The 26,387-nt window shown below is 41.1% G+C and overlaps 1 protein-coding gene across 4 annotated transcripts; it reads right to left on the bottom strand.

Annotated features, from left to right (window-relative positions):
- Positions 1 to 348: 348 nt before the first annotated feature.
- Positions 349 to 25,080, bottom strand: GNE (glucosamine (UDP-N-acetyl)-2-epimerase/N-acetylmannosamine kinase). 4 transcript variants are annotated; one of them, XM_041402065.1, is made up of 12 exons: positions 25,027 to 25,080; positions 20,902 to 21,110; positions 18,061 to 18,512; positions 16,916 to 17,068; positions 16,251 to 16,463; positions 15,927 to 16,014; positions 9,459 to 9,669; positions 6,918 to 7,047; positions 4,904 to 5,125; positions 3,814 to 3,996; positions 3,108 to 3,224; positions 349 to 2,381 (listed from the first exon to the last, which is right to left on the bottom strand). In XM_041402065.1, exons 2-12 carry the CDS (start codon positions 21,063 to 21,065, stop codon positions 2,146 to 2,148), a joined length of 2,169 nt encoding a protein of 722 aa, XP_041257999.1. In that variant the 5' UTR covers positions 21,066 to 21,110; positions 25,027 to 25,080; the 3' UTR covers positions 349 to 2,145. The 4 variants fall into 4 exon arrangements, with proteins under 4 accessions (XP_041257999.1, XP_041257998.1, XP_041258001.1 ...); XM_041402064.1 differs by lacking the exon at positions 25,027 to 25,080 and adding an exon at positions 24,809 to 25,008; XM_041402067.1 differs by lacking the exon at positions 25,027 to 25,080 and adding an exon at positions 20,583 to 20,695 and having other exon boundaries at positions 20,902 to 20,998.
- Positions 25,081 to 26,387: the final 1,307 nt, after the last annotated feature.

Below are 26,387 nucleotides of genomic sequence, written 5' to 3'. Positions count from 1 at the left end.
TACATTCAAGTTTTTGACAGTTTTGTTACAATTAAATGGAGGAAGGACAGTGCTGCAAGACCACCTAGAAAACAAATGAATTTGTTATTTCCAGGTCACTGAGTGGCATATCAAAGATTCAAAATACTGAATAACTAAACTTGATGGTATGGGCTGTTCTAAAGGACAGTGGGCCAGCATCAAGTAAGCACATCACTGCAGATATTCTGTGAACATCTGATGTTTGCTCCTGGGACTGGATGCAACAGGGGGCTAATATTCATAAAATCTTTGGTCCACGTTAAAGTACCTGAAGTTCAAAGGATGCCTCTGAACAGGGAAAGAAGGAGAGACAAAGAAAACCACTAATTATGCTATTAAGCATGATTTTTTATTATTTCTGATTTTATAACCTGCTTGTACATACACAGCAAGTTCTTGACCAGTTGACAGAAAAAAAGCATTTTCAAAAGCATTTGAAGAATTGTTTCCTTAACATGACGTTAAAGTGGTATAACACACTTTTCAACTGTGTTTTAGTCTGTTGTGTTTTTTCTGTGCCTGCACTCTCCCTTCAGCTGCTAGGGGAAAACATTTTGAGTCTGAGATACCAGATATACAGAGCTTCAGAGGGTCTGGAAAGCAAAAGCCTGGTCCCACCCACTTTTAGCCAGGCATTCCAGCCAGGCATTCCTTGTGATAGCAGAGGATGGAAAGATCAGATGACAAGCCTCCTCACTGTCAGAACCTCAGTACTCCTGATCTGAGCTACTGTCACTGCAGAGAAATCCCAGTTTCTCCCTGAACTGCTCAAAGAGCTAATGCTCTGGTAATTAAGGTAATAGGAATCATCAAGTAAACCAAGACTTGTAGGCAAAGGAACTAAAACTCCTTGGTTACACAAAGCCTAGTATAACTTGGCAAACAGATAAGAACCAGTTATTTGCCAGTGGTATAGAGGCTGCATGATTGTTTCTGGAGACATCAGGAGGGAGATCTGGCAGTGTTCCTGAAATCTGCTCTGAATATGTGAGTTAAGTAAGCATTCCTTGTGGAAGACAGGGTGAAATAAAGACAATCTGTATAGATTATATCCCAGAATTAGCAAGTGAGCTATTCAGTCCAAGTTCATTGTATAGCAGAAGATTGTTTCATTTTGACTGGAGGAGAAGTTCAAGTGTGGAAATAGCCCCTGTACTAACATATTACTGGGCTTCTGAGAGTATCAGTAGTTAAGATGTCAAAATAGGTCATTAAATTCAGGACAGGAAAGTCTTGTGACTGTTCCTCCAGAGCTATCGTTCTGAATTAGCTGATAGATGTCACTGCAATGAAAGGCAGATTCTCTATGATGAGCTGTGCCATGTGGCTGAATTTCAGCTAACTGGCTACCAAAGAATAAGCAACCCCCCTCACTTAAAGTAGTAGATTAAGTCTTTTGAGAAATCCCCCAAGATTAAAATTCAAACAATTTACTATTGGCCAAAGATGCTCACTGCAACTACTTATCAGTTTATTTGGAATCCTCTGCAGACTGTAAGCTCATTAAACTGCAGTTTTTCTCCTTCATATGCAAAGCTTCTAAAATGGGACTCTGGCCTTTAGAGATGATTTAATAAACAAACTTGGTTGCTTCTACCAAGTCCTTCATGAAAAGGAATTTTTAAGTGTGGCCTTTTTTTTAATTCTAGAGGGCCTTGTTTCCACCCACTGAAATGACTACCTGCTACTGATGATTACATCATATTTACTTTGTGGGTGGAATCCTGGAAACTGAAAAGCTGGTAAATGTCTCATTTCACGTAAGTGGGAAATGAGATATGGATCCCCAAGAGTTATAATAATTTTACACACCATACATGTTATCCCCATACAGCAAGAGATGCTCATAAATAATTCAGCCACACTCAAAAGTAATGTATAGGCTTAACAACAGAGGTGCTTAAAAAACCAGAATTGCACATTACTTCCAGTGAAGTCAGCTGAAATTTAGGAAAAATACAAAAAGATAATACCTCAATTAGGAAATGCTAAAGTAGTCACTAACTACTCAGAATACTACTTTGATTCATTAGCTGCTCCCATCAGAGAAAAGTTTGGGGCAAAGTATTCCCTCCACCCATTAGGAACTTGAATAGTCCAATTCTCTAATTCTTCTGTAATTTTTTAGTATATTCTACGGGTAGTATAATCCAGTACCAGGCTAGCAGCTCCAAGAAGAGCAGGATCTGCTAGATTTGAAACCACCACATCCACTGTTTTAACAGAAGACAGCGCCTGTCGATTTATCACATCTTTGACAGCATTAACGTAGTGGTTAGCTAGAACTCCAGAAAGGATCACAAGAGATGGGTTCACGGTGTGTAGAATGTTCACAACGCCAAGGCCCAATGCGGTCCCAGCTGAAAGATGAAGTAAAAAGAAATTGAGTAGAAAACTCAGAGCAATTCTGGCATTAGTAGTTGAAACAGTTCTGTTAGCAGCAAACAACACTGGAAAGTCAGTAAAGTGTTTTGTTCCACAGAGTTTTATGTTATCAGGTAATATGTGTCTACTATTAAATTTTCTTTCAAAAGTAAAAAAAGACAAGTTTTTTTTTGCACAATAATGCATTATTCAACATTATGGATGTGGAAAGACAAAACAAGGCATTAGACATGCTTGTAAGCAAGAAGAAAATAGGAAAGCATCACTCTGCCACCTTAGTGTTAACCACTATGTATGAGGAAGGACTATGCTTAAAACTAGAAAATCAGTAAAATCCACTATGTAAAGCAGCACATAACATAAACTGCCTTTCCTACCTCAGACCAGCCATTCACTTGCCTACAATGAAATGTCCCAGATTTTTCCATTACGATAATGTTGAGACTTTACTTCTTTTTTAAACTGACCTTTGCAGAGCCTTTTAATTTTTTTTTTTTATTTTTACTGGATCAGATACTTTTAACACTTATGCTGACATTTTCTCCAACATTTATATTCAAAATCTCATTACCATTTGTCATTTCTGTATTGAGAGGGCCTCAACATGTACAGGCTGCTTGTAGTGTTACAGTGCACTCCCATTTCTGTATCCCCTAAAATACAGTCATGGAAATGTTTCACCCTCTGGGCTACGTTCTCACCTGTTCTGAGAATGCTCTCTGCTTTTGTATTCCCAAGTTTAGCTGCTTGAATTAGGTGTGCAGCACTAACAATCTCTTCCTCCTTCATTGACATTCCTTCTACTAAAAGCAGATCATCTGAAAATGAGAGGAAGCCGAGAGGAAAACATGATAATGTGGCAAATCAGAGGGTGAAAAAACAGGCACTTAAAAATCTTTCCATCTCTTTTACTTGTATACTGAATCCTCAAAAATCTGCTCAACCCTGAGTTTAACTGAAATAATCATATCTGTATTATTCATATACTACTTGTAGAAGCAGGGAATCAAACTCAAACAGTTAAGAGTGTGGTAATTCACTAGTCCTGTTGGACCCAAAAATAAATAAAATATAAATATTCTCAAACTTATTTAAGACTTAGAAGGTTTTGCTGAAAGACAATACCTATGAAACCAAATGTCACAGAACGCCTGTCAGATTAGTTTACAGCAAGCTTAAAAAGAAAAGACAAGCTCTACTGTGTGCTTCTGCGAGTTCTGAGACCAGTGGTTCCAAATGTTCCTTGCTACTGAAAAAGATCTGTATTATGTAGACTGCCTGTGCACCTATTCTTGTCTCCTCCTAGAAAAAGAAGGCAGATTAATTTCTTATTAATACCACCTTTTAAAATGTCTTCCTGTACTGCAGTTTAGTAACTGTGTTTTCAAACCCAGAGTAAATAGATACCATCATGCAGTTTCTTGGCTTCTCTCTGTAACGCTATTCCCGAGGCATATGCTTCTATACATCCTTGGCTGCCACACAGGCACTCTGGTCCATCTAAGGACACGACAATGTGCCCAAGCTCAGCAGCACAGAAAGAACTGCCATGGATCAATTCGTGTTGATGAACGATTCCCCCTCCAATTCCTGCAAAGATATTAAGACTTCATTTGTTTAAAAAAAAGACAAACACACCCTGCTCCCCAACAGTTTTTAAAGGCCCCAGTTCTACAAGACACTGACACTTGCTTATTCTGATACAGACAAGATAAAGTAATTTGCTTCAGTGATTTGACACAACTAATACACAAGCTCATAGCTCCCTCCTATTCATATATGGATCAAAATGGTATACAATACTTGTATTTTTTTTAAAACCTATGGATGGTACTGAACTATGACAGATCTTTTAAGCTTGTCAGTCTTGCTCTTTTTGCAGAAAACTATCCAAGTGGCCTTAAAATTTTGCAATTCAGAAGAGAGGTTCTAATGCTGTATTTAGACAGTTAAGCTTATGTGTTAAAGGGCCAGGACAGATAAATGTACAGGCCACCCTTCCCAAACTGGATGTAGATTCATCAGCTAGTTCTTACTGTCACCATGTAAAGAACTATATACTTAACAAATATATATACTTTTCTCTTAACAAAAGAAAAGTTACTCCACATTTGCATTTGAGATTTAAGCATACTTTCTTATATTCAGTTGCTTATCTTCTAGATACATATTCTGTATTTCTAAAGTTGAAAGAGAATTAAGCTATAAAGCTGCAAAATGCAAAATTATTCCAGTTGAAGTTGCTCAGATTTTCCTTACTTGCCTGTGTAGCAGTACCAGAAGAACTTCTTTCATCAAAAAGTCTAAACTATGGAAGTGGTTTTATTTGCCTGAACAAATTAAAAAGCACCCTCAACCAGACAAATAGTGTAGCAGAGTAATTTTTGGTGTTCCAGGCATAGTGGTAATGTTTATGCCTATAGAACACCTGAGCCTCTAGGTGTTCTACAGGCATAATGGACTTTGGGTGTCATTGCACTACAAGATAGATACCCACCTGTACCAGTAATCAGTGTTACAAAATTTTCTATTCCTTTTCCATGACCAAATTTCCTCTCTGCTAGAGCAGCACAGTTTCCATCATTGTCCACCCAGACTGGCAGGTGCAAAGCATCAGATATAGGAGTTCTGAGATCCACAGAGCTCCACTCCTGAATGAGTTTTGTAGAGTGAAGCACAATTCCTTCTCGAGGGTTTACCCGTCCACCTGTGGAAATACCTAAGTCCCAGAAATACAGGAGAGAAAAATGAAAACTGAGTCTGTGTAACAGACTTTAAGTAAAAATCTATTTTTCTTTCTCTAATGACAAGATTTTTTTCCCCTAATACTAGGCTTTGAAACAGAGCATGAAAGTAAAAATATTTGAAGTATTACTGGCAGTTCAGCTTTTGACATGTAAAGCTCACAAAATCATTGAATGGTTCGGGTTGAAAGGTACTGCTGGAGATTCTCTAGTCCAACCTCCCTGCCAAAGCAGGTTCACCTACAGCAAGTGGCACAGGATTCTGTCCGTGTGGGTTTTGCTTATCTCCACAGAAGATGACTTCACCACCTCTCCAGGCGGTGTGTTTCAGTGCTCAGTCACCCTCAAAGTAAAGAAGATAGTTCATAGAATGCCACACCTCTAATCACAATGCACCAAGTATCTTATGACTAACTAGATGGGTAGTGGTTAGTGTTAAGCCAGAGAGTTAATGTTCCTACTTCAGGCAAGATTGCAGCAAATCATTTAAGAGCTTTGTTTCTTGTTAGTGGTGTACAAAAGACATAACAGCAAAAATAAATTATTCAAACCCTGGAACACTATTAGTGTCCAGAAGTCTGCTGTAACTCTCAAGATTTAGAATGACTAAAAATAATTACTGGACCTAGAGTAGTAATTTTTCATTAAAAACACACTGTTTTTGTGAAGGATCAAAACTGTGTCCAGAGATCTGTCTACTGAACAGAGTAGGCTAGTAATAGGCTCTATTAGCCAACCTAGTTTTCCCTAGCTGGAGCAGCTTCCAGAGTTGGTGGAGTCTCTCATGACCAATGAAAAGCAAGTCTCTATAATTACCTCTAGACAATAAAGTATTTAGCTCTAGACAATAAAGTTTGAACATTTTCTTGTACAGAGCTTATATAACTGAGTCACATATGAAGATGGCTCCAGGGTTAATGCTGTAATGGAAAGCAGCCATAAAAGCTCCAAAACAAGCAGGTGAATTGAACATTAAAGGTATAAGAAAGACTTGAAGGGCTAACATTTACTCCTTATGGCTTTGTGTACTTAACATTGTTTTTAAAGAACACATGTTCAAGTTAACTTTTCTTTGTAGTGAGTGATTCAGGTAAGTTTTCATCTGGAACAAACTACTTTTCTTTAGGAACATTTCTCAGCTAAGATGAATATTCTATGTCCTTCTTAAAAATCCAGGACACATCAATCAACATCTTCATAAATAACTAATATTTAAGGCCAGATTTCCTGGTCACCATTAAACTGAAGAAGCCCTGTCTGATATAAGCACAGTTTAACACAGAACTGTACTGCAAGTGAACTGGAAGTCAGCAGAAGGGCTGCTGTTGTCTCTGTTAACTACAAATTTACTCCTAACATTCTAACCTTTTTAGTTTGCCTTGATGTATCTGAAAACTCTGCTGCAGAGCTGATCCTAGCCCTAAAGAAAGGCTTACAGACAGGAAAGAGCTGATTTGATAAACACTGAGTGTCTGATTCACAAGGCCAAGACAGCAGAGAGCTTCAAAATCCAGAGTACTACAGAAACACATTTTAGAAATAGTTTACCATAACTTAACCGATTGTTTAATGGTTGTTACAAACTGTAGAAACTTCAGTCTTTATAGTCAGCTTCTCATTTTCAGCCATTTAGAAACGTTTGTTTTTTAAGTATATGTAAGAACTTAAAGTACGTGAGTTCCATTTTAGAGAGGTGTTTTAAGTTAATGAGTAGTGATTTAATTTCATGTTGAAAAATATAGATGTAAAAAGCATTTGTTAACTTACCTACTCCCAAAATTCTGCAGTTTACATTTACTGCCTCTGATGCAGCCTCTACACACATCTTTAGAATTAATGCTAGTCTGTCTTCATAGGTTTTAGGGTTCAGCTGGGTATACTTCTTAACTATTTCACCCTAGAAATTAAAAACAACAAAACATACCCCAGAGAAATGCATGTCATGATGAAATTCCTCTTCCATGTCAATTACAGGTCATTTTGAAAGTAGAGAGCCATAACTCATCTCTTAAAAAAACCCACAGATGCTCTACTTTAGTTTTTGGGCCTGCAGGCAACATTCTTGACAGCTCTTGGGGATAAATTAGTAAGATCAGGCATTGCATTCTGCTTCTGTAATCAACCTCCCATCTGAAATTAAATACACATTTTAAGGAATACATAGCTCATGTGAGGAAGTATCACCAGAGCTGCTGGAACTGTTGTTAGGCATAAACCATGACAAAGCAATGTACTTAGGCCTAACATTGAAGTGTTAAAAAAATAGAGTAAGAAATGGTAAAAATTACAGAAAACCCACAGTGCTTTAAAAATAAAGTCTTTCCAATCTGACTGCATGAAAGGTTTCTGTGGTGTCACAGACAATGCCATTTCACCAAAAAAAGCAGAATCAGACAGACAGAAAAGCTAGAAATTTCAAGGTAAAATTGACTATACTTTCAGAAATATCTTCTAAGCAATTACACTTCAAAGTCACTTGCAATATCTCTGGAGTACCATCAAGTGTCATACATCATAGAATAGTTTGGGTTCAAAGGGACCTCAAAGATCATCCAGTTCCAACTCCCTACCATGGGAAGGGACACTGAACCAAACCAGGTTGCTCAGAGCTCAGTCCAGCATGGCCTTGAGCACTTCCAGGGATGGTGCATCCCAGACTCCTCTAGACAACCTGTTCCAGTGCCTCCCCACCCTCACAATAAATAATTTCTTCCTAATATCTAAGTAAATCCACCCTCTTTCAGGCTGAAGGCATTCCTCCTTTTCCTGTCATTATGTGCCCTTGTAAATACTTTGGAGAGGGTGGGGAGGGGCCATGAAGATTATTTCAACCCCAGTCATGCTCTGTAATGAAAGTATTCATGATGCCCGCTTGGAATCTATGTGTGCTAAGGAACTGATCTTAATTCAGTGTTCACATTGCAGGATTAAGTCAGGAGACTGCTGAAGGTATCCTGTGTAAAAGTGTTATTCTCACTATTAAATCCCCTGCACCGTGTATCTCAGTGAACTGCACTGAATTAATGCAACTCAGCAAAGAGGAGTAACAAAAACAGCCTATAAGCAATGTGGCTGAGTCATTGTTGCCAAAGAACTTGGAAAATTCCAAACTGATTATGGGTTTGAGTACTGGGTCCCACCATCTCAGTATCACATGAGTGGTAGAGTTCGTGGATTTTGGATGCTTCGTTTCTTCACTTTTAGTTTTGAGGGCACATCAGAGAACTTGTTTTGGAAGACAAGGTTGAAGCAAATATTATCAGAAGACATAAGAGCTTCTAAAAGGAATTTTTAAATCTCCTTTTTTTGTGAAAATAAAATTACATCTCATATTCTGCCACTGGCTGTTAAATGCTTTCGTCTGTTGTGTAAAGTTTATTATGAAATTCTGATTCTTTTCACTCTGATTTGTTAGCATTTCAATTTTCACAAATGTCACTTTGAGCTCTGTGAAGCGGGCAGAATTTTTTCATATTATTTTTTTCCAGTCTGTGTTGACTCATAGGAAAAATGTGGTGTCAATTTTGCTTCTAAAAATATTACACTTTTAAAAGCTGTCTTCAAGACCTTGAAGAGCTGCCAGACATCTCTTAAATGAATGTGAAAATTCTGGACCATATCAGGTCATTTTACATAACCCTTCATGCTTCAGGCATCTTATTCTGCTTTCTGGGCAACTATTATTGAACTGATGTAGTTATCTGCAAATACAACTGCAGATAACTAGATCAGTTATCTAGAGGAGTGTAACTGTAGGCATAATTGTCCAATACTATTGGGGACAAAAACGAAAGACTTCTCATCATGAATTTTATTCACATCTTTGAAGTACTGCAGAGTTCAGTAAATTGATTTGCTAGATGCTGGTTGTTGCTCAGAATGCTCTTGTGTGTCAATTACATGGAAGTGTAAGGCAGTGAGGAAGCAAAAAATCTACTAATGGAGCCCTCCACATTTTGCTTGACATACAAAAACTTGCAGGTTGAACCGAGTCACCTTTTAAGGAGAACCAACACATGTGAAAGCTGTTCTATTCTTCAAAGTCTGTAGTCAACCTACAAAGAAGCAGCTAAAACCTTGCACCACCAAATGGGCATTGCTAGTTTAACATCAGTCTTACAAGAGCAAAGCAGTAAGCAAGTTGTACCAGGACTGTATGAGAGGTAAGAAAGAAGGTGACAAATCTTCTTTGTCCCTCAACAAAAGTCAATAGACTGCTTTGTTTTGGAGCTCTTTGGCATCACAAGCCCATATCCACAAAGCCCAGTGGACTTTGCAGAATATCTAGAAGCACAACAGAATATTTACCTTCATACTGACGATTGCTACTCGGAGATTTGTTCCTCCTAGATCCACTGCCAGAGCACTCTGTGTCTCTAGAATATGGTCAATATCTTGAGAGATATTATCTTTGACAGGAGGAAAACAGAATTTCTTTTGCAATGGTTCTTTGAGGTCAATAGATTTAAGGAACTTCAAAATCCTTGGAACAGCATTACCATCTCCATATATTTTTGAGCTGTAAAACAAAAAAGAGTTCATGCAATTGGAAATAACACTGGAATTGATAAAGTTCTGTGAATGACAGAAGAGTGTAACAGTGTCACTACAATATTATGATCTGGCTACTCTGCCAATACTGCAGCTCACACTATGACAGACTGTCACGAGACATGGTACATAGTGACAGTAGTTTAAAGAACACACACAGATCTTTCAAGTCTGGCATTAGCTCCATTTTGAAATATGAAACTGCAATGTAGAAAACTGGAAACTAATAATACCAAAACCCTTGTAAAATTAAGTTTAATGAAGGGACCCACATCATGAAGCAGAAATAAAAATATGGACAGTTTACGTATGTGCTACAAACCAAATAAGATGTACTTATTGCACAGATTTTCAACATGTCAGTTTCTAAAATATCATACAGGGCATCAGATACTTGGTATTAAAGAATTCAGTTTTATTGTTCAGTTTAGATTCTTAAGAAGTAAGAATTTATCCTTTTTATCCTTGTCCTTAGTTGAACAAGTATCTATCAAACTTTATAAGAACTTAGGTGTTAGTGGAATGAGAGTCAATACTCATTAGGGTTGAGGAATAAGAAAAAGCACCTTGCCAGAATTCCGCAGCTTCCCTGGAAGCTTGCACTTAGCACTCTATGCATCACGAGGTCAAATCAGCTACAGCGTATTGTGTCACAGAAGCACAAAATAGCTTGAGTTGGAAGTGACCTCTTGAGATCATCCAGGCCAACATCCCTCCCAAGGCAGGTCACGTTGAGTAGGTGACACAGGAACTCATCCAGGTGGAATTTTGTTGTCTCCAGGGAGGGAGACTCCCCATCATAACTGGGCAGTCTTTGCCTGTGGTCTGCCACCCTCAATGTAAAGCTCTTCTTCAAGTGGAGATGCAACTTGTGTTTTGGTTTATGCCCATTACTCCTTGTCCTTTTGCTGGGAACCACTGAGAAGAGTCTGGCACCATCCTCTGGGCACCCACCTTGGAGGTATTTTTATGTATTGAAGAGATCCCACCTCTCAGTTGTGTCTTGTCTTGAGAGGACAGGCTTCCACATTCTTCTCATAAGAGAGATGTCCAGACCCCAAATAACAGAATAACAGAATAAACTAGGCTGGAAAAGACCTTTGACATGATTGAGTCCAACCTGTTACCTAACATTATCAGCTAAACCATGGCACTGAGTGCCTCATAAAGTCTTTTTTTAAACACCTCCAGGGACAGCAACTCAACCACCTCCCTGGGTAACCCATTCCAATGCCAAACCACTCTTTCTGTGAAGAATCCTTTCTAATATCTAGCCTAAACTTCCATCTGGTTACAGCCTCTTGTCAGGGATTTGTACACAGTGATAAGGTCTCCTCGAGCCTCCTTTTTTCCAGGCTAAACAACCCCAACTGCCTCAGCCATACCTCACAGGATCTGTTTTCCAGGCCCTTCACCAGCAACAACACCTTGTTGCCCTTCATGAATTCAAACATTTCTACGTCTTTCCTAAATTGAGGAATTGGACACAGCACTCAAGGTGTGGCCTCACCAGTGCTCACCAGGGGAAGGATGACCTCCCTGGGCCTGCTGGCCACACTATTCCTGATCCAGGCCAGGATGCCATTGGCCTTCTTGGCGCCCTGGGCACACTGCTGGCTCATGTTCAATCACCTGTTGACCAGCACCCCCAGGTCCCTTTCTGCCTGGGCACTGTCCAGCCACTCTGCCCCAGCCTGAGGTGCTGCAGGGGGTTGTTGTGACTCAAGTCTAGGACCTGGGACTTGGATTTGTTAAACCTCATATTGTTGGACTTGGGCCATCTATCCAGCCTATGCAGGTCCCTCTGCACAGCCCTCCTACCCTCTAAGAGATCAATACTCGCTCCCCGCTTGGTGTCATCTGCAAACTTACTGATGGTGGATCTTCCTTCCTGCCCTTTTTGTGGATGGGTGTCACACTGGCCAGCTTCCATTCATCTGGGAGCTCCCCAGTGAGCCAGGACTGCTGGAAAATGATGGAGAGCGGTTTCGCAAGCTCAACTGCCAGCTCCCTCATCTCCCTGGGATGGATCCCATCTGGGCCCATAGACTTGTGAGCATCTAAGTGTCTCAGCAGGTCTCTGACTGCCTCCTCCTGGATAACAGGGGAGGACATTCTGCTCCCTGTCCCCATCTACAAGCCCGAGGACAGCTGTCCTGAGGACAACCTGTCTTTCTGTTGAAAACTGAGGCTAAGAAGGTGTTAAGTATATCTACCTTTTCATCATCTTTAGTTACTAAATTCTGTTCTCCATCTAATAAAGAATAGAGATTATCCTTGCCTCTCCTTTTGCTATTAATGTATTTATAAAAATATTTTTTATTATTCTTCACAGAAATGGCCAGATAAAGCTTTAATTGGGCTTTTACCTTCCTAGATTTTTTTTTCCTACATGACCTAGCCATATCCTTAAATATTTCCTGAATTACTGGCCCCTTTTCCCATAATCCTTTTTTCCCTTAGTCCTTCAGAAGTTCTTTTTTCCTTCAGGCCAGTCATCTTCTCCAACAGCTCGTTTTTTGGCACATAGGGACAGCCTGCTCCTGTGCCTTCAAGATTACTTTAAGTATGTCTATCCTTCCAGGACCCCCTTTTTTTTAAGGGCAGCTTCCTAAGGATCCTTCTGAATCACCTTCTTGAATAGGCCAAAGTCTGCCCTCTGGAAGTCCAGTGTGGAAGTTTTGTTGGTGCCCCTCCCTGTTTCACCAATTATTGAGAATTCTATTATTTCGTGATCACTGTATCCCAAATGGCCCCCAACCACCACATCTCCCACCAGACCTTCTCTGTTACCCTTCTGGAAGATCAGAGTATCATTGGCTTTCCTCCAGTTATTAGGCATCTCTCCCACTCTGTGCTTTTTCAAAGATAATGGAGACTGGCTTAGCAACATCTGCTAGCTCCCTCAGCACACATAGGTGCATTCCATCAGGCCTGTAGATTTATGGGTGTTTAATCTGCCTAGCCCATCTCTAACCCAACCCTCTACAAACAAGTCTTCCATTCTCCAACCTTTTCCTCTTATCTGAGGTCTGGGATTCCTGAGGGGTGTTCTGAACAATAAAGACTGAAGCAAAGAAGGCATTCAGTAATTCTGCCTTCTCATTGTCTTCCAACACCCAGACACCCACCTGATTCAGCAGCAGCCCTACATCGACCCTATTCTTCCTGTTGATGCTGATGAATTTGTAGAAGTCCTTCTTGTTGTCCTTTATATTTCTATCTATGTCAGACTGAATTACAAGTGGCCTTTGGCCTTCCTTCTCACATCCCTGCATATTCTAACAATGTTCCTATAGTCCTCCCATGTGGCCTGTCCCTTTTTTCACATCCCATAAATTTCCTTCTTCTGAGTTTTACTAGAATCTCATCTATTTAGGGATCCAGCCCTCTGGATCATAGGGATGCACTGGTCTTGAAGTTAGAGGAAGTGAATGCTACAATATTGACCAGCTCTTCGGACACCCTACTCATCTGGAGTCCTAACCCATCAGATTCCTCCAAACAGGCCCCTGAAGAGGTCAAAGTTAGCTCTTTGCAAGTTCAGGGTTCTAATCCTGCTTGCTGTTTTGCTTCCCCAATGCAAGTTGAGTTTCTAATGGTCACTGCAGCCAATGCTGTCCCCAGCTTCCACATCTTCAACCACTGCCTCTTGGTTTGTTAGTAAAAGGTCCAGAACACACCTTTCCTCACTGGCTCATCCACCACGGCATCTAAATTATTTTCACTGATCTACAGGAACTTCCTGAAGCCAAGTTGTGTTGTCACTCTTAACAAATATCAGGCACAAATCTGCCAGGAGAACTAGGGCCTGTAACGCTATTTCAGTTGCCCAAAAAAAACCTCATCAACTTCCTCCTCTTCATCAGGTGGCCTCTGGTAAATACCCACAGCAGTGTCACCCATATTAGCCTGTTGCTTAATTCTCATCCATAAACTCTCAACTTGTACTCAACTTGTATGAGTAGAGCCTCATACAATCCAATTGCTCTCACATGAAGAGCAACTCCACCTTGCTTCTCTGACCCGTCCTCTCCAGATATAGCCATCCATGACAACATTTATAGTCATCCATTCCAGGTATGTCGCCATAATTCCTGTAAGATCATGGCTCTGCAACCTCACATAGATTTCTAGTTTATTAGATTACCTTGTTTATAACACTTGCTGTGTGCATTGGTATACAGGCACTTCACAGAAGATCAAACTACCAGGATGCTCGAAGGGCTGTGAGAGTCATGAACACCACAGTCATAAAAACCCTTGATGTATTTTGCCCTATGATCCTGTCCCAGAGTGATCTATAATATCACTGTATTCCATATCTATCTGTGCCAAAAAATCATTACTGTCTCTTCACACACCTTGTGTGTGTGTGGCAGGTGAGGGGGTGACTGCAGCCATTTTTAAAATCACCTTGCCCAGGTAGTTTCCTGCCTTTTGCTATGTAGTGTTTGCTTTGAGGGCTGTTTCATCTTTGCTTTGGCAGAAGTTTTCTTCCCCTTCCCTTTTTGGGTTCTCTTTTCACTTCCCCCCCTTCTCCCTTGCCTCAGAGGGACTCCAGTTGGTGTTTCTGAGCTCTCTTGGGGCGAAGTCCGTATGTGCCCTCCTGCTGCCGCAGGGAGGGGCTGGCCCCGCCTCAGTCTGAGCCACTCTATGAGAGAAGACTGGAGTCTTCTATGGGAGTAGAGCCTCTCCCTTTTGTCACAGCCTTGGGTTTGCCATTCTAATAACGGCATTTTGCAGCTATTCAACTATTTCAAAGTGAACTTTGCAAGGTCTGCTGGCAGCAAAAAAGCCAGTGAGTTCCTGGGGTTGGGCACCCTGTGCGAGTGTAGATGGACTGCTCCTTCCACACCAGCCCATCCCAGAACCATGGTGCAGAGCACAGCAGCAGCGCTGGCAGAGCCCACGGACAGCAGGAGGAAGTGGCAGCAGCCACTTGAACCAGCAAGTTTCCATCTGCCTTCAGAACTGCTCTGCAGACTCCTGCCTTCCAGTGGGCATTCTCACCATTTTGCCTCTTTGTTCCTGCAAATGTGTGGTCACCTGGGAAGCACCGTCTTGGAAGGGAAGGTTGAGATGGCACTTTCTCTTTGTCCTTCAGCCATAAAGCTGCCTCTGGTAGGCATCACACAGGAACATCAGTTATTTCTGGCATTTTGGGTCTCTCTTTGCTCCCGTGGGGTTGTGAGATTTAGCAGCTTGGTATCTAACAGTTATTCACTTCTCCCCCCACACCTCCCCCCCTCCCACCCCCAGCCTGTTGGCATCGTGTTTGCTAATAAACTGTTATTTTTTCACTATTTTTTCACTTGCATCTACTTGTGTGTTGTTCCTTATTGGTGGAAAGGGATTGGTTGGAATCAAGGGGGTGGTTACTCATTTCTGAGTGCCCATCTCTTTAAATTGCCTCAAAACAAGACAGATCTTCAGATCTACAACCTGAGCTGCAACCAAGGAACACCTGACTCTGCAGTGGTTGCTATGACCTGCTCCCCAAGAGGAAGCAATGGCACAATTGTTGGCATTTGCACCCTGACTCCCAGTCCTTCGGTTTAAAGTCCATCTCACCAGCCCGCTGCCAAAGACTTTCTGCCCTTTTTAGCCAGGGGATCCCATTCCCCTGTAACACACAGGGGAAAAAAAATCACAAAAACACAACTCACTGTTATATAAAAGCCATAACCTTCTTGACAGCACCAGCCACAAACCCAAACATTGATCTGCACAATTTGTCTGCCTCTGTCCTGATTTCTCTAACAAGGAGGATACATGAGGAGGTGACTTGGGCAGAGATGTTTTTCATGTGCCTCACCAGGGCTTTACAGTCTTTCTTGATCCTGGCCATTTTTTGGCTCTCAATATCATTTGTACCCACACAAAAAAGTGTCCTTAGTAGGCAGACAGGATGTTCTTCCCCATGCAGCCCCTAAAGAACAAGCTCTCTTAATCACATTAGTCTAGGTTAATATGAATTTTGTCTTCTTGACTTTCTGTTGGATGTTAAATGACTATTTGTATTGAAACATTACTAGTAACATTTTGCGCTATAAATACTACTGCATACCAGACATCACATTATGGTTCTGAAATGAAAAATCGTTTGTAACCTCAGATCAGTGCATTAAAAGCACTCCAATCAGATACGATGAAACACCTTAGGACTAAATGCATTTTACTCTACTGCTTTAACATCCCACTCAATGAATTGAGTGTACTCACCATGGATATTGCTTCCCAAACTGCAGCTGTAGAGCGTGAAGAATCTTATCCTGTGTGTCAGCATCACGAACATGAAGAACATTTTCACCTAGACAACAAAAATTAACATAATAGGACAGGTCAGATGCTCAAATTGCATTAGAGTATGAGCTGCTTTAGAAATGGAAAAATAATTGTTTTTATTTCCTCTGTGAGAGCAAGATGCCCATCAGATTGACATCACTCTTCATCAGTTCTGTGCCTCCCCTTGCTTCCACTAAAGCAACAGTGACATCTCTGATACACTGTCCTGCATTACAAAACACTAGTTAAGCAAACATGTACCTGTTTCTCTTCCCGTCTGACGTGTCCCCAGGTTGATGACAGGTGTGCCAAATGCTCCCACCTCTCTAACACCACAACTGCTGTTACCGATCATACAACCAGCGTGAGCAACTAGCTGAATGAACTGGTCAAATGGCACATGCTTTACTGCCCGAAAATTGGGATGGTGTTCAATGCCCTTCTTCCTCATCACACGAACCATCTCTTTGCTTCCTACAGAAAACCAAAGTAGAATAAATGATTTAAGCTCTACTTTTAAAATCAAAGTCCAGGCACACAAAGAATATAATAGACAGCCATTCACTGAGTTCATTCCAGCTCTGAAGACATTTTTGCTCTCTTTTTATCCTTACACTGTAAAGCATTTAGCTCAGAACATATGCCAAAGTCTGGTACAAGAATTCACTGTGAAAGTATCTTTGTAATTTTAAGCTAATTTAAGAGGCACTAACATTGCTGCTATGTCACGTGGTTTCTCCTCATTTTCCTTCCCACACTGAAAAACTGAAATGTCCTCCAGCACTGCAAACATAGAGCTGCAGCAGATGCACCCATGAGGCTGACACAATCCAGCTATTTCTATCTGGCTGGAGGACCTGGGATAAAAGCACTCTTTTGAAGACAATCTGTTATGTGTCACTCTGTCGTGAAGGTATTCTACTCACCTGCATCCACATTGGGGAACAGAACAAGTGTTCTCTTGTTGAAGGATATGAGTGCATCTAGTGTCAGCTCAAACATCTTTATGGAATGTTTAATATCTGTGGTTACAGGATGCTGCAGAGCAACTATATAATCTCTGGTTTTGACATCTTCACCTGTCCAAACGGAGGGCAAGAAAAGTTTTTTTATTGGTGTAGAATAGCAAGAAGTAGGAAGGACATATTTTTGGAACTACAGATGTAAAACCCTGAAAAGTCAAGGCACTGAATGGGATGTATCTAAAACATGGGGATCAATGCTAGAATAAAAATCAAGGGACTTACAGGGTAGCCTATCTTGTTATTTGCCTCTCTAAGCACGTCTCCTAACTTTAGAGACACTACCTAAATGGCTACAAACTATTAACTTGCAAGCCTACTTCTGAAGCTTTCCAAGACTGTACCAGCAGCAGGAGACTGTTCTCACACCACTAAAAATCTGGAACAACTCCTGAAGCTGCTCTGATTTTCTGTCAGTTGTCCATTCTCAAGCAAAGACTTCTTTTCCACTCCTTTAAAACAGTCATACTTGTCTTAGTACACTTGATAAACATTTATCTGCAAAACATACTGACTGAAAAAGATTCCAGCTACTACAAATGGTAGCCATACAGGAGACTGCTTTGTCAAAGATAAAAAAGCAAACACAAAACCCCACTGTTTACAGGAATTATTTCTAAGTCAGTGAGTACTAAACACCAAAAGCCTTCGGCGCATGTTGTCCCGTTGCAGTGCATTCCTCAAAAGAAGGTTCATAATACAAATTCTGTGTGATTTTTTTTTATATTAGGCCTGAACAGCTTTGATTCCATTTAACTAAAACTCTACTACACCAAAGTAACTGCTCATGTAAGACTGTTCTGCTTTTAAATTGTTCAGCTTGGAGAAATTACCCATTTAAGAGTTATTTTTTAACTTGGCAGAAGGTCTGGAAGTGTTCAGTAATAGATTTGTAGCTTTGCAATTGTACATAGCAGGATACAGAATGAAAGCAAATATAGAAAGGTACTATTAAAAAATATATATTACTTTTTGACTGATAGCCTACTTACTAAATTCTTCTAGTGTTGAAAGGCATGTGAGAAAAACATAAGAAGTGGCCCACTTACCTAGCCACATGCTAATAATACTCATGTAGTCCTTGTTTTTGGCAGAGAGAAGCTTGTCATATGAGGGACAGCCTGCTAGGAGGATGCGGTCGTGGTCTTCACACATGGCTATCAAGTGCTGCTCTGCACTCCTCGTGCAGCACACGTGGTAATGGGCCAGTTTGGTTATGGCATGTCTGATGGAGTCATCGATGGTCCCGCTGACTTCCCCACCTTCAATGTGAAGAATGCGAATGTTCATCAGGGCTGCAGACGTGGCCAGGGCCAAAGCATCGAATCTGTCCCCATGAACTATCATTATGTCAGGTTTCAGGCGGTTGAGGACATCGGGTAACTTGACTAATGCAAGGCCCACCGACTCCACCATAGCTGCCTCATCCTCCCCTCTCACGATGGTGTGTAATCTTGTATGAATATCAAAGTCATCTTGTTCAATCATACGATAGGTATTACTGAAGGTCAGAGAAAAAGGGTTATCAGAGGCAATACAACTTGATTTTACAGCAATACTGCTTCACAAAATAAACACGAATTACAACAGCTGCACCGGGGTTAAAAAAAGACCTGCTTTCCACATCTTCTTCATTGAGGAAAATAGCTTTTAAGATTTTAACAGAATATTCTCATTCATGTGAAGATCTTCCCTAATATTCCAAACACCCAGTTTCTCTAGACACCTTTAAGGAGGAACTGTGCTGAACATACTGAGGAAATCCTCAGAAAGCAAACCCTTTGTTCATGTGTCCACTGAGACTTTCAGAGAATAGACGTGGCATGATTTCCTGTCAGAATGGGTATGTTTATTGACTTTTCTCTGGACAGCTCTATAAATACAACAACCAATGTGATGCAAAGCTGAGGCCTGTATGTTTAAAGAAAACATCCTGCAGGTAGCATATGTTATTTCAGATTTTGAATTTTTTTAAGGCAAATATTTTTTATTTTATTAAGGGGCTCACATTTATATAGCATAAACTTCATTACATTTCCAACTCCATTTACAAATATCCTTCACAGACCTACCATCGTCCTGATAATGTACATTCCTCTAAGAAAACCTGTTTCCTCTTTGTTTCTGTATTCTTTGCATTTTGAAAGGTGAAAACCTAGGGGACAAACAAGACTGCATTTCTGGTGGTTTTGTTTCTTTTATGATCCTCCAAGCATTTCAGTAACAGTCACTTCACAGGATCACTGTCATCTGACTTCTGTTACTGTTGATTACCCCATTCATTGCAGTAGAACATATATGTTCCAAGGACCCACTAATTTCCTAGGATGACCCAGATTAAGGGGTGCAGGGCTAGGCCCTGAAAAAACCCCAAGGAGTACCTGGGTTTTAGAATACTTACCACAAAGTAACTAACAACAAAAACATTTGCCAGATCAAAATCTCTGTGGTTTGCTTTGTGCATTACAAATAATTCACAATACAGAGACAAGTGTTCAACACCTTGGAACTGGAAAAGTAGTATTATGTATTACTTTGCATAAGTCTTGCAGACAGCCAAGGGCATGTGCTATGGAGAAATCAGGACCATGTTTGTAATTTTTAGCAAATGAAATGGGATAACTTTATTTTTCCAATCAGACAGGGAGCAATTCAACATACTAACCTGTCAAGAAGTTCAACTCGTTTGGTGGGTTTTTTTTCTTTTGTTTGTTTTTTTTTTTTTTTCTTTTTTTTTTGGTCTGGTTTTGTTTTGAATCAGGTTAGTCTTGTGATATTGAATTCACCTTGCCATGTTACTAGATGAAAACATCCCGTACAAAGCAAGGAACAGAGCACTACAATGCGCAGAAAGAGAACAGTCAGCAGTGGAACACCCTGCCTTAGTAGTTTGAAATGATATAACTTCCTCCTGTCCTGGCTTATAAAATGCCAACATTTCTCACTGGAAAGTCCAAAAAGTATCTCTACTAGAAGATACACTTATACATTTCTGAAAGTTTGACAATGCCGATATACTGCAAACCTAAGATGAAGTCTGATTTTGTTTTCCAGAATATGCATTTTCAAATCTATTTCTTATTTCTTATTTACTGGACTTACTGGGTCCAATCTGGTAAATGCAGCTGAGGAAAATCAACCACAATCCTGGAAAGGCTATCCATGCTGTTTCTTCTACCTTTTCTCCAACAACCAGGCGAATATCCACCTGGGATGTGGGAAGTCCTTCCAAGGGAAGGGATTTGGACCAAGACATCTCATCCTCCTGAGTGGGTGATGTGACTGCTTACTTAAGGAGAGCTATGGACTGGGATTCTATTCTCCCCCACCTACCCATATACCACCCAGATAACCATATATCTATCATTTTGTTATTCATTTTGTCAGAAACATATGGCCACTTTCCTGCCTCCACAATACAAGAAGTAAGAACTAACAGTGTTCTCCTGGGATATGCAATATGTAAGTACTTTCTCCAATAACTACAAATTAGAAGAGCTGCAATTTAAAATGACTGAGGAGGCTCTTTTCTCTATGAAAATTAAAAAACTGTAGCACAGTTGACAATCACCTGGTTTCAGGGAAAAATGCAGGTCATGAGTTTCTCATTTCATACAGTCTGTGACCCTTTTTGGCGTCTCAATTACAGCATTTGCACAAAACTTTCTAGAATTCCAAGACTGGCTGAAAAAAAAAAAATGCATGAAATATGCAATCTCATAAGGAGCTGCAAAATAAAATTCCGGAAAAAAAAGTAAAACTTTGTTCTCTTGATGCCACATTTGTTGTGTTGATGTTGACTGCTGATGCCAAGAGTTCATTTTACCTAATGTTCATACTATCATTGCTAACACCTCAGAAACACACTGGTAGACAAAAATTCACCTTACCCATAATCATCAATCAGGTGGGAACCAAGCACTACGACATCAAGCTCAAAAAACTGTGGTTCTGCCTTAATACCAAACATAATGGGAGCTAATTTTGAATAATCAGCACGGTTGCAAGTAGCAACACAAACACGAAGTTTGTGGTTGTTTCCATTCTTCTCCATGACTTCCTTTTGTTTCTGTTTTGAAAGATTCTTGAAGTACACCTCCTGACATAATAGAGAAAACAAGAAATGTGTCATTAATAATAGTAATTTACTTACATCAAATGGTAATTGCTTCATGAACAGTACACACAAGTGCAGCCTCAGTGGTGGACACACAGTGACTACTCCACTTATAATGGACACCTAGCACCTAACAGAACAGAGTTCTGTTTACAAAATTTAGACTAGAAATTTCTTTTTTCCAGTTAAAACTGCATTTTAATACTTCTATTTCTACAAATAATATATAAAAATTTTGTATAAACAATATTTAAGTATTATGAAGTTCAACTGTAATTAAACAGTAAAATTACTTTTCCCTGATCTGATGGAAACTTCTGTATAAGTAGAAAAACTATTCTGCCTTAGTAAATGAAAGAAAGAAAATCTCATATTCCAAATAAAAGAATGGAACAAATTGCTCAGATGCATCCACTGATAGACTCTGTAAGCAAAAAGTTTTTGACTAAGATAGTTTATGTATCTCCATTAAACACATTTTGGGGGAGGTAAAGCAAGTTAAACATTTATTTCTAAAGCCTTACATACCCTTTTGTAGGCCAAAGTACATTAAGAAAATCAATAATATGAAACATCAAAATAACCCAAATTTCCTCTCCTCCCTAACAGAAATTACTAAGCTGTTAGCACGAGTTTAAGTAAGTACCATCCCTTTGGTATAAATCTAATGTTATCTCAGATTTTTGCTCCACTCTACAGATGGAACTCTTCCTGGATTAATGGACAAGGCTTGCTTATCCTTGTCTCGAAGTGGTATCAATCTCTCTACTGATTTTCCAGCCAGAAAAGCATGACAGTACACGACAATCTTAACAGGAGCAATTCCATGCTTCTTTTAGAATGCATTCAGATTTTTTCAGCGAAGTTCTACAAGAAAGGCTACTGTGACATCACTCGCATGAAACTTACAAAATTCATCAATCTTTCAAGATTTCCTTATTTTTAAGACATTAGTTTAGGTTTCATCACACATGACAAAACAATGCTATGGTGTAATAGCAACATTAGGGTGATAGGAATCTGTGCCAAATTGTCAAAGCTAAAGTGGTATCTCTAGTCCATTTGCAATCCATTACAGCTCTGCAAAACTATCAGTGAAAACTATCAGTGGAAACTATCAGTGAAAATTATCAGTAACCATCACTGGCAGTGACACCAGCCAGACTCAGACCTAACAGACCCCACTGCTTTTCCTCATTTCTAAACAACCTCTCTTTGGAGGTGGTTCTGAGCAGGACATCCTGTCATTATTTATGTAAAACCAGCCACTAATTCAAATAAAATGGTGATCAAGATGTGAATGCCACTTCTGACACACCTAAAAGCTTGTCTTTGAAACTGCATGAACAATATTAGTATAACTAGAGGCAAACGTCTTACAAAACTGTTCAAGTTGGCCACCGCTGCATACATATTCTATATTACATAAAACAAGAAGACGAAGTAAAAAACTGCAAAATAAGGAAGTGACAAAGCAAACTTATCTGAAGTCTGCTAACTCCAAGTTACCTGTCTGAGCTAGGACCACCAAGACCCTTCTGACAAAGCAGTTTCTTTTCATTTATGCAAAGCAGTCTTTTAAGAAGCAGAATAGTTTTCTGTCCTCCTTTTTTCTTCAACCATTGTCTAAAATTCTAAAAATCCTCCATCCAGACAGAGAACATACCATCTCCTAAAAAAGAAGGTCTGTAAGTTGAGAAAAAATAAAATCTCTTTTTTCACCATAACTACAGAACTGAATCACTGGCCCACACATCTTCCAGCCATGCAGATCACATTTAATTACAGTTAGTATTTGGCTGTAATAATGGTCTCTTGAAATAATTTTAGACGTAGATGTGGAGACACACCAAATCTGTCTGAATCTACTAGAATCAAAGGCAATTCCTGGTATTTTTCCATTTCAACTTCTGTCAACACTACATTTCAAAGCAGAATTATTTCCAGTACTGCCTTAAAACTCTGTAACACAGCAGTTTCAAAAAGCTGCCAAATGAGCCACACACTGGCCTTGGTGCAGACTGGTTTTCTATTGCTGTCAATTTTAAACACCTGCTTATATGAAGAACCAAAATATTTACCCTAACATAAGGTAGGCAACAATGTAATATAATTATCAACTGCATGTGGAAATTTGCCACTAATTAAATTGGTTTGTTGTTTTCTAGGATAATTTGGATGTTTCCTAAAGAAACATCTGATGTATTGCTACATCATAATGTAATAGCAGGCATTATTCTATCCTGACTCCAAACTTTTCTGAGCCTAAATGCAAAAATAATTCTGTATTTTCAGAAAGCATTCACTGTCAAAAAGGAACGGCCAAGTCCCTTCAGCCATTAACAGCAAATTCCTCCAAGCAGAGCTGTGACACCCTAGCTACAAAATTTTGTTACCTCTGTGGTTTTAGAATTTATTATCAGCTTTTGCAGGCAACTCATCTCTTTTCAGGACTGTTCACCAAAATTACCTGCAATAACAAATCACTAACATTTGCCTCTTAGCTTCTAGATGTGTGATGATATACTGAGTTTGATCTACATAGAACTCTCTAGCTGGGGGATGTTCCTCTTCCAAGGTCTATCTCTTCCACCTTCCAGGGACTAGCAATCTTTAGCAGAAGGGAGAATAAATAAAACAGTCTTCCATGAAGGACTACTTGAAATACATAATTTCCATTTGCTTTGGTCTACCGCTCTTCTATATCCCATCCTAAAGTTTTTAGATTATTACAGATTCAAGGACTTTTTAAGACTGGAAAATTCTGGGCCAGACTTTACAGCAGCAATGCAGCTACTGTTTCTCTTAGCAGTCCCCAGAGCATGGGGCACTCCTTGATCACTGTTTCACAAACAAATGATACCACCGGTATACTCTATACTGTACATTCACACCTCTGAAACACTGGGTTATAAAATCAAAGACCCTGTCTCTACACTCTGTGTATGCCCGTGTGTTGAGGGAAATTTCATCTTCCCAATTGCTTTGCTGTGTGGCATGCAGGTTATTCTGCCTGAACTCTTCCCACACCCTGTATCAGTATGCGTATGCCCACCACCCTTCTCCACCCATCTGCTGAGCCACTGGTCCTACATCGCCTGTGTGCAAACACATCCAGGGCCTCTTCCTAGAGCCCAGTGCAGGTGACCAACGACACCTCAAACGCTTCTGTGAGGGTGGAAAAGCATCCATCTCCCTGCCCATATTTTAGGGCAAAAAATGCTCCCCACCATTCCTCCCAAGAATGTGGCTGATGTCTTCATCAGGCCCCTTTCTGGTACAAAGAACCAATCCCTGTGCTTCTCCAAATATTGATACACCAAGAACCACAGAATACGATTACTCCAATGCTGAACTGGAAGGGAACCACGAAGATCACTGAATCCAACTCTTATTCCTGCACAGGACACCTCAAGCATCCATGTGCCCGAGAGCACTGTCCAAAACGCTTCCTGAACCCTGTCAGGCTGGTGCTGCGACCACTTCCCTGGGAGCCCGTCCCAGCCACTCTCTGGCGAAGCGCCTTTTTCTGATACCCAGCCTAAACCCGCCCTCACACTCCAGGCCATTCACTTGTTACACGTCTGCCGGGTACTCCCCCGCTCCCGCACATCCCGGGACAAGCCACGCCTGCGGCCCGCCGCTCTCTCTGCTCCTCTGGATAGTGTCCCCGTGCGCACCTTTCCCCTGCGGGGGCTCTGGATCCCAGCTTTTCCCGGGGACCCGCGCCCGCATCGCCGGGGCTCTGGATCCCCGCGTTTCGCGGGAACGCGCCCCGGCCCGCGCATTGCGTCGCCCCCAGGCACGGCCGCGCTCCCGCCCCCGGCGCTGCCGCCCCGCCGCCTCCCCGCACATCTGCGGCCCGGGCCCAGGCTCTGCGCGGCCGCCTCGCAGTCACCTTGCCCTGCGCCAGCACCGCGGCGGCGCCGCACCGCTCGCATCCGCCGGCAGCAGGCCCCGCCCTGGCAGGAAGTGAGCGCGGAGCAGGGCGCTGCGCGGAGCAGGGCGCTGCCCCGAGCCGCGCCCCGCCGGACACGGCCGCCCGAGGCCCGGGCAGCCGCGGCCGGGGTGCGGCGCGTCTGTGGGGCCGCAGGCAGGGCTGCCATCACAGAATCACAGAACCAGTTAGGTTGGAAAAGACCTCTGAGGTCACTGAGTCCAACTTAGGACCCAACAGCTCCCTGACCTCCAGACCATGGCACTGAGTGCCACATCCAGTCTTTCCTTAAACACTGCCCGGTGACTCCATTGCGATGGCAGCCCGTTCCAATGTCTAATCAGCCTTCCTGTGAAGAAATTCTTCCTAAAGAGGAACCATATCGTTGAGGTGGGACAGTACTTTTTGTCAGTTTAGATACGCAATACTCCATATGTACACATCTGAAGTAGCTAGTTAAAACTGCTGGATGATCTCACAGCTTCAGTGGCGACTGCCATCATGTTAAGAGGTTTTAAAGTGAGGGCTGCAGGGAACTGGGGACTGTGGGGTTGCTGTAGCACATGCACAGTTAGGAAAAACAGCCTACACGGTGTATGGAAGAATAAGGCAGTAAGCAGCCTGATCATGCAGGCTGTGAGGAACTGCAGCCCTCCAGTCAGAGCACCTGCCAGTAGCTCATGAAGCGTGCCTGGGTGTGATGCAGAATTTTTTAATTTTGGCATTAATCAGCCCAGGGTGTCGCCAAATGCCAACTTCATTGGCATGCAGCACAATCCAAAAAGCTGTTAAACCAACTACCAGGTGTTGCTGTCATCTGTGTTCCAGCTGACTGTAAAAGAGATGTGGTTTATTTTCTCAGGCTGGAGGCGTTTTGAGGTCAAGTCTCACATCAGTGAAGTGACTATGACTTGGATCCTAGCTCAATACCTGAGGTACTATGTGTAACAGCAACCTGTGCCCACTATATTCTGCTATGAAAACAACTACCTAAAACATTTCAGTAGCTGAAATGGTGTCACACAGTCCTAGTAAAAGGACAATTCTTCGCCCATTTTTATCTCTCCAATTTCACATTTCTGTGGCTGAAACTTGAGTCCAGTGTGGTAGGGCCATATATCTGAACAAACCTGTACAACATTCAGCTATTTGGTACCTGAACTTTGCCACAGCTTTTCAGTCCAGATTGTATCTTTGTTCATCCATATAATACCTGAGGGGTCTCAAATCCCTTCTAGTTTTGTCCTTTAATTCTTAGAAAAATTAGCCATAAGAGTGATTCCTGTCTGACATACCTAGAAGAAAGTAGGTGCAAGGAATGA

Source organism: Onychostruthus taczanowskii, unplaced genomic scaffold (genome assembly GCF_017590055.1).
Source record: "Onychostruthus taczanowskii isolate IOZ18803 unplaced genomic scaffold, ASM1759005v1 scaffold190, whole genome shotgun sequence".
Taxonomy (NCBI): domain Eukaryota; kingdom Metazoa; phylum Chordata; class Aves; order Passeriformes; family Passeridae; genus Onychostruthus; species Onychostruthus taczanowskii.
Note: the sequence above shows the minus strand (reverse complement) of the source record. Positions and strands in the feature narration are given on the sequence as shown.